Source organism: Otolemur garnettii, unplaced genomic scaffold (genome assembly GCF_000181295.1).
Source record: "Otolemur garnettii isolate 467f Iridium unplaced genomic scaffold, OtoGar3 scaffold00205, whole genome shotgun sequence".
Classification (NCBI taxonomy): Eukaryota; Metazoa; Chordata; class Mammalia; order Primates; family Galagidae; genus Otolemur; species Otolemur garnettii.
The window spans coordinates 2,155,923-2,164,969 of record NW_003852600.1 but is presented as its reverse complement, the minus strand read 5'-3'; the positions used below and the strand labels follow the sequence as shown (position 1 = coordinate 2,164,969).

The following is a 9,047-nucleotide window of genomic DNA, read 5'->3' as shown; positions in this document are numbered from 1 at the left end:
CTCTAAAAAAAAAAAAAAAAAAAGCCAGGGATATCACTCTACCAGACTTTCTGCTATACTACAGGGCCATAGTGATCAAAACAGCATTGTATTAGCAAAAATAGAGACATTGGCATTTAGAACCAAATAGAAAAGCATGAGATGAAACTAACATCTTACAGCCACCTCATCTTTGATAAACCAAACAAGAACATACACTGTGGGAAAAAAATCCCTGTTCAATAAACAGTGCTTAGAAAACTGGATAACCACATGTAAAATACTGAAACTGGACCCAGACCTCTCACCACTTACAAAAATTGATTCAAGATGGATAAAAGATTTAAATCTAAGGCGTGAAACAATAAAAATCCTCTAAGAAAGTGTGGGGAAAACACTTGAAAATATCAACCTGGGGAAAGATTTTATGGAAATATTTCTGTGGTGATTGCAACAACAACAAAACTAAACAAATGAGACTTAAACTTAAAAGCTTCTGTACAGCTAAGGAAACAACAACCAAAGCAAACATTCCCCTTCAGAATGGGAAAAGGTATTTGCATATTATGAATCAGACAAAAACTTGATAACTTGGATCTATAGAGAAGTCAAATTAATCAACAAAAAAAGATCCAGCAATCCCATATATCAGCGGGCAAGAGTCATGAATAGAAACTTCTCTAAAGAAGACAGATGACTAACAAAGATATGAAAAAATGCTCATTGTCCCTAATGATCAGAGAAATGCAAATCAAAACTACTCTGAGATAACACCTGACCCCAGTGAGGATGGCCCACATCACAAAGTCTCAAAGCTACAGATGCTGATGTGGATGTGGAGAAGAGGGAGCACTTTTATACTACTGGTGGGACTGCAAACTAATACAGCATTTTTCGAAGAAGTATGGAGACCCCTCAAAGAATTCAAGGTAGACCTCCCATTTGATCCTGCAATCCCATTCCTGGGCATCTACCCAGAAGGAAAAAAATCCTTTTATCATAAGGACACTTGTACTAGACTGTTTATTTCAGCTCAATTTACAATCGTTAAAATGTGGAAATGACCTAAATGCCCACTAACCCAGGAATGGATTAACAAGCTGTGGTATATGTATGCCATGGAATACTATTCAGCCATTAAAAAGGATAGAGACTTTACATCTTTCATATTAACCTGGATGGAGATGGAACACATTCTTTTTTGTAAAGCATCACAAGAATGGGAAAGGAAGAATCCAATGTACTCTATTCTAATATAAAGGCAGCAGATGCTAATGTAAGGGGTAAGTAGGGGAATGAGCAAGTGGGGAGGGGGGTCTTGGGGGGTCTTGGTGTATGGTACACCTCTTGGCGGCAGGACACAATTATAAGAGGGACTTTATCTAACAGATGCAATCAGTGTAACCTAATCCTTTGTGCCCTCAATGAATCCCAAACCACTAAGTGAGCAAGGTGATGGATGTGTTAATCAGTTTGATGTAAGCATTTCACATTATATATCAAATCAGTACAAATCAGAACCCCATAAATGTATCAATGTACACAATTATGATTTAATAAAAATTTTAAGAAGAGTATCCCAAACAATAAACAAAAATTTTTAAAAAATGCAACCAACCTAAAAGACCTAGGATAATTAGGAAAGCACTAATAAATATTAAATCCTACTTGCCATAAAATCAAGAAAAAACTCTGTAGCAAAAACAAACAAGATCAGTTGGAGAGTTGAAACAGAAAGTGGATCAATGTCTGAAGTGGACAATAAACGGAAAGATACGGAAAATAAGAGAAAAGAGATAAGAATAGTAAAGGGTTGATACTGGAAGCCCAATACCTTTTTGTAGAAAGAAAACAGAAGAGTGAAACAGAAAAAATATCCAAGAAACCTTTCTGAGAAACAGAGGAAGTGTGTTCTAGACTGCCCAGAGTGGTGAAGCACGATCTACAGCAAGACTGGCATCTAATTTCAGAACATTCTGGAGATCCTGAAATCTTCTAAAGGAACAAAATGGGTCACATTCACAAGAACACTGTTAAGATTTGTCAAGCAAAGAAAAAAAATTGTCAAAGCAACATTGGAAATGTCAAAGGGAAGGCAGTCTCAGCTGGTAATTCTGCCAAACTGTCTCTCAAAACATTTTCAGCCATGCAGTATATCAAAAAAAATTGGCATCATTTCACTTTTTTCTCAGCTACTAAAATATACATTTCCACCACAGGAGGAACAGACCAAAAAAGAAGCAGATCCAGGTCTCGGGAGGAGAGACTCCTACATGGAGGAATGGGGGACGCTCACTCTGGGCGAGGGGGACACTCGCTCTGGGCGAGGGTGGCACTGAATAGCAAGCCTATAGAGTGCCTATCTAGGGTAGAATTGAAGGTATTTTATAAAAATGACCCAATAAAGAAAAAAATAGAGAAAAAGAAGAGGAGGAAAAGGTACATGATCAACTACCTGAGGTCTTTGAGTGTCTAGTTAGAGTTTTAGGATGAGTCTTTGGTGGATGCAGACAGCACAGCAGACAGTGGTCCACTCACTCCAGGGAAGGCAGGAGTCCCACCAGGAGAGCAGAGACCATGCACCACACAGCTCCACAGACAGCAGTCCACTAACTCCAGGGAAGGGCAAAGAACTAAAACAGTTGATGGTTGTTGTGGGACATGGGAAAGGAAAAGGCAAGGTACTATTTTTTTTCATTGCTCATTGCCCTATTTGGTTTTCTGAGCTGATGTGCACATATTATATTGATTTAAAAGAGTAAATTTTACATAAAGTAGCCAAGGGACTTGAAAGGCCTTTATACCATGTATTAAGAAAAGGCCATAGTCTGTTAATCCTGCGACTTCTCTCAAAAGACTCCCACACGTAAACACAGCGCTGTGCCCCCAGGTCATCCCTGCAGCCAGCACTGAGCAGCTCCTGCTGGTGGAGCTGGTCCGGGCCATCAGTGTCATGAGAGCAGAGACTGTCATCCAGACGGTGAAGGAGGTCCTGAAGCAGCCCCCGGCCATCGCCAAGGACAAGGTGAGGAGAGGGTTCCCTGTCCTTGTTTGCAGTTCTGTTTCAGAGAGGATGCTGGTGGGTAAGACATTGTGTAATAATGTCCTTTTGGCTACAGTGCAGATTGCAGAGGCAAGTGCCGGCGGCCTCCACACTGTTTCTGTCAGGTTTTAGTATCATGGTGACTTGCTGTGCTGGTCATTCTTATAGCCGGGAAGAGCTCTTAACTGTATCTGCCTGTGTGTGTCAGGCTGGCAGGAGCCACGTGACCAGCGTCTCAGGCGAGAGCTCTCTGGTCCCTGAGAAGAAGAACGTAGAAACCAGAGCTCAGGTCTGCTCAGCTCACCGGCTGCTGCTGTTCTCCACAGCTTTCTTATTGCTTTATGTTCAGAGTGAGTCTCTCTGTTCTGTGAACTCTCCAGAGTTTGCTGGAGCCTTAGTTCTAGTCGGTGTCATTCCTGCCCATGTGTAGTGCTGTGTGCTGAGCAAAGACTGCAGAAAATGAGGGCACAGTCTTTGCTCTTGTTTTTTACTAATTAAGCAGACAGAAAGGTCTATAAGTCAGAAAATTATGGGTTTCTCTGCTTTTTCTGTTCTTTAGGCATTACCAAGAAGTCATATTTTCTAATATTTACTAACTACAAACATGAGACTCTGAGCCAAGCCAAAATAGAACTACCCACATCCTTCAGCCAATTACAGCAAATCTCAGAATATTAAAGTATGCTGTGACATTTTTCTTAAATTGCCAAAGAGAAAGGGGTGTTTGTTTCTCAGGACACTGTCCTTATTTCTGATGTTTTCCTGCTCTTCTGGAAGCACCTGCAGAGCGTTTGTGTTGGGACTATTTGAAAGCTCAGTTCACAGCATTTTGGAGCATTCCACCAGGCGCTTGGCTGTGCGTGAGCACCGTGAAGATGGGGCAGAGCCGGGTCCACTCAGCCTGCTGCTCCAACATACTTCTGAACCCATTACACAGACAGTTGATTTTTCTTTATGTAGTAAAAGAGGAAACCTTCAAAGGAACAGTTGGGACTAAAAAAGAACAAATTGGTAAATGTCTTGAGGGCAGGTGTTTTTATTACATTTTACACTCAGCACTATCTTTAACTTAATGGCTTTAAGCTATTTTAAGCTGTTAGGAATTTAACCCAAATTTGAACAAACAACCCTAATTTAACATGTATGTAATAAATAGACTTAAATATACATTTAATAAAAAAACTCAACCTAACTGTTGACACCAAGCATAAAGAACTTAAAAATCTTATTGGTGCTTATAGAATACGTGGGCCGTGCAACAGTAACTGCCGGAGAGCCAGCTTCTCCGTGAGAGGGAGGAACCCAGAGCCTCCCCATTCTTCCCAGTGCTTTCAACTTTTTACCCAGCTTAAAATGTTATAAGGGTTCCCTGCTAAGTGAAGGGAACTGTATGATTTTTTATGACTAACTAGTATTTGATTCTGTTTTGTTTTCTTTTAATCTTTCTTATTAAAAACTGGGACTAAGATACAGAGTAGGGAGGTGCCTGTGGCTCAGTCAGTAGGGCGCTGGCCCCATGTACTTAGAGCGGTGGGTTCAAACCGAGCCCCGGGCCAAACTGCAACAACAACAAAAAAGATACAGAGTAGGTGCAATGATGAATAAGCAAAGGCAGCGTTTTTCTTCACTATAAAACTGATTTCTTTTGTTTATAGAAACATCTTTCTTTGGAAGTCTGCATGCTTCAGTTTTTCTATGCTTATATTCAAAGGTAAGATTACTGATGAGACCTTTCCTTACTGTGTTAGCTATGTGTGCAAGTGAGGATGCATGGGGAGAAAGCGCTTGAATTCTCTCAAGATGTTGCTGCATTTATTTCCTCCCTAAAACTAAAAGAAAAAATGCTAGAAACAGAGAAACATTGTCCATGAGTATGTCAGCACAAACCCTGGTGTCTCAGTGACCCAGCCACGCACATCTTACAGACCTGAAGTCCCAATTGAAGATTTTAAAATACTAAATTATAAGAAAATCATTTAAATAGAAATTGAAAACTGGACCTTCTTTTGAAACCATGCTTATCGCCACTGAAACCATTTTCTTTTTTATGTAGGTGATCATGTAGCAATCCATTCTGCTTTTTTTGTTTTTAAAGTTGGGCATGATAACATGAAAATACCTTCTTGTACTCCATTTTGCTTTTGCCTGACCCCTAATAGAAGTTCTTTGATTTGAGTTTTGATAAATTTCTTACTGGAGAGCCTGAATCTAATCCTCTCTAATAGGACAATTCCATTTTCATCACCCTACTTGGCATGTTTCAGATCTATGACTAACATCTATAAGGTTAGGTTAGTTAGTGACACTGATTGTGACCTAGAGCAAGGTCTGCCCACAAATCCAAACTTAGATGCAGAGATTTGTTAGCGTTAAGTCAGACTGTAAAAAGGGTAATTTTTTGCAGATGAGAGAGTAGTGTCAGTTGACAGTCTTCCTATCTTGAGGTGGAGACTTGTAAGTGAAGGGAAAAGACCTAATTAAAGCAGGAAATGGAGAGGCCGGGAGAGGGTGAGGGTGACTGTGTTATCAGTAATTAAACTGGGAATTACTATAATCATATTTTACTTTTGAGAGTTCATGTGATAAGCAAGATCTCTGTAGCAACATTTCTAGATTAAGAAATTGTATTGGGTATTTGAAATGTATTTAGTTTTCTTATATTAGTAGAAAAATAAAGCTTTTAGGAATTTTGTTGTACCATAGTGTATAAAAGTTGAGATAATATTTCAGAGAAACTAGGATAAAAATGTGCTAAAGATAGTGGGAAGATATTAAGAAAGTTGGAGGTGACTGTGGCTCTCTCTACCCACAACCCACACTTGTCTTGCAGAATCCCAGTGCCCAACCTCGTGGACAGCTGGGCCTCTCTGCTGGTGCTTCTGAAAGACTCTGTACAGCTGAGTCTTCCAGCCCCAGGGCAATTTCTGATACTTGGGTAAGCAGTTTCACTTAAAAATATTATTTTGAATAAGAGCATGATGCTTAGTGACCTGACAACTGAGGAGCAGGTGTTTCGGGTGACCACACAGTCTCTCTGGCCTCCCGTCAGGTTCTCAAGGCACAGAGTGAGATGAGAAAGGCTGTAAATAGGAAGGGGCATGAAGTACAGAAATGCCGTGTGTCTGTGCACACAGGGTGTAACCCACCCCCCTGAACTGCTACAGGGCAGTAGTCCTGGGGACTGTGGGGCCTAAAGGGGAGGGAGGGTGGGTAGCAGGGCTGAAGGGCGCGCTCAGAGGAGGGTCTGGGCTGGGCCTGCATGTGGACAGGCTTGGAAAAGTCACTTTTCCCAGTATCTTGGAGTCTCCTGATCTGTGTGATGATTTGTGTGATTGTGTGGTAAGTAGTGGTCCCCCCTAACTCCAGGCACCGTAATGTTAGAAATAGTGTCTGATTCTGCTCTCCATTGTTCTTGATCCATCCCATGCTCGTAAACGCCTGCTTCCTGTATAAGGGAGGGAGGAGCAGAAGACCTTTGTGGAGACAGGAAGGGGAAGAGCATGCAGGGCAAGGTCCGTTTTCTGGTTTGGTGACACAGTAGGGCACAGGCAGTGGGGTGGAGGGACGTAAGGGTGCATGAAAGGGGAGGCTCGAGCTAGATGGGGAGGACCTGGAATTCTGTTAAGGAAGCTTGGGGCAGGAGTGGGGTTAAGTAGTAACCCCAGTTACTTAACCAGTTGCTGGGTCAAGCCAGTTAGTAGTAGCATAGAACAGGAGGAAAGCAGTTGGGCTGGGAATTCTGTCCCATTTGGGAGGTAGGCAGACTGAAGGTACCACGAAAGGAAATAGAGGAATCATCAGAAAACTAGAAGAAAACAATGTGTGCTCGTTGTTCTGGAAGCAAAGAGAATGAAGAGGATGTGGTGAACCCCTTCAGAAAGGCTGAGCAGGATGAAGAATGACAGCAGGCTGTGTGTGTTGATGATTCTGAGAGGCCTTGGTGATTCAAGAGAAGGAATGACATGTGTGACACTGAGGTTTGAAAAGGACCCTGAGCATGGGCGGCACGGAGAAGAGGGTGTAGCCTGAGCTCTCCCCGACCTTGATACTGCCGCAGCCCACTGGTGTTCTTAGCAGCCAGCAGCAGTCACCAGGTCACCACACAGAACGGCTGTAACATCAACCAAATGTGAGGAACTTGGACCTTCTAGTGAACTTCTAGGTCTGATGGTGATTTCCTCTGTGTAGGTTTGTGATTCTATATCCATAGATTTTGCTTCTACCCTGATTGTTCTTACAAAACTAATAGTTCCAGTTTGTCAGCCAGTGGTCTCAAAAAATGTGAAGTGAAGAGGAGAGAAGGTGAGGGTTCTCAGTAAGATGGCCTCACACTTCCGCTGAAAATGGGGAGATGGTTTCACCCAGGAAGCAGAGAGGAAGTGGTGACCCGGAGGGGAGAGCTGGAGGAGGGTGGGCCAGCATGTGGCAGCTGAGTGAGCTGAGGGCCCAGCCCAGGGTGGAGATCCTGGGGTCCTGCTCTAGAATTCCAGGGACCAGGATGATCCCTGGCCCTCGTGATACCTGTTTTGAAAATTAAGTAAGTTAAAGAGCTGAAGGAGCTTGAGAAGGTGGGGGCGTGATGAAAAGAGCAGCAGGCCCTGTCTGCAGTTCCTGAGTTGCAGGTTATTAAAATAACTCACATGCTGGGTTCTTAGTGCTGAGAAATCAGTGTGCACACCAGACACCAGACGACATTCTTCTATGGATTTCTGATTCTTCTAATCTTGAGTTTCAGCCCTTATCCCTTGAACTCTGGCTACCTCAGTAAACCAAAACAAGGCTGTTTTCCCATCTGTCAAACAAGAATTTTATTTGTTCACCCTGAATCTGAGTTGTGTAAGACTCAAAGAGGGAATGTATGTTTAGTTCTTTGAATCATCACAAGATAACCCTGCTGGCTAATTTCATAAAAAATTGAGTCCATCCGCTGTGATCTGTAGCTTCTCCCCTGACAAGATTGTTCTGTTTCTTCACTTACATCTTTTTCTTTCTCCTTGCTCGCATAATGAAGGCTCAGACCTCCTTCTCAACACGTGTGTACTCTTGAGCATTAAAACAAAAAGTTATGTACTCTTGAGCATTAAAACAAAAAGTTAAACCTTCTCAATCATACTAGAAACTTAATTTCCTTTTAAAATTTAAATTGGTTTAACTTTTTGGTCAACTAATCTACTGATCCTCTAACATTTCTTCCTTACAAAGTAGAAATGGATGTGAAGTTTGGTCTTCAGTAGTAATTGGTATGTAATTTACCTTATCAAAGATCAGACCAAAGTCAATAGTGAGTAGAGTCTGAGCAGACAATGGGAAGGGAGACTTGTTTCTTTATGAAGCATTTTTAATCTTACATATGGCAAGAATCATTTCTGTGTTAAAATTTATTATTGATGGAAGCTGAATAACATACCAAGTCTCTTTAAAAAAAAAAATATTAACAAAAGATTCACCAAGCATGCCAGGGTACGTGGCTGTGCTCCCAGCTGCTCGGGAGGCTGAGGCAGGAGGAGCCCCTGAGCCCAGGAGGCTGCAGTGAGCTATGATCACAGCACTACAGTCCAGCCAGACAACAAAGCAAGGCCATATCTCTTAAAAAAAAAATGGATTTTGTTAACTTTTTTGTTGCTATTTAAAACACATATAAAAAAACATAAAAATAGGGGTGGTGCCTGTGGCTCAAAGGAGTAGGGCACTGGCCCCATATGCCAGATGTGGCGGGGTCAAACCCAGCCCCAGCCAAAAACTGCAAAACAAAAGCAGACAAAAATAATTAGTACACAATTCTGTAAATATAAAGTGTATAAAAAGAAAACATGTCAACTACATAATCATAAACCCAGATTAAGAAATAAACCATCACGTGTCCTCTCTGGACCCCTTTCAGTTGCTATCATTTCCCCAAAGATACCTTGTGCTGACAGCAAGATGGATTTGTGTCACAACCCATCAGGCCCCTATGGCCCTGGTCTTGATCCCTGCAAGAAGGAACCAGGCATGACATGGATTAGAAGTGCAAGCTTGTGGGAGA

The 9,047-nt window shown here is 41.9% G+C and overlaps 1 protein-coding gene across 1 annotated transcript in view; it reads left to right on the top strand.

Annotated features, from left to right (window-relative positions):
• DOPEY1 (dopey family member 1) overlaps positions 1–9,047 on the top strand; it is a 114,578-nt gene that overhangs the window by 88,516 nt on the left and 17,015 nt on the right. The window contains exons 23-25 of the mRNA XM_023507792.1: positions 2,870–3,004; positions 4,678–4,733; positions 5,853–5,957. Of these exons, the coding sequence (XP_023363560.1) occupies positions 2,870–3,004; positions 4,678–4,733; positions 5,853–5,957 (296 nt within the window). The remainder of the gene's footprint in view (positions 1–2,869; positions 3,005–4,677; positions 4,734–5,852; positions 5,958–9,047) is intronic.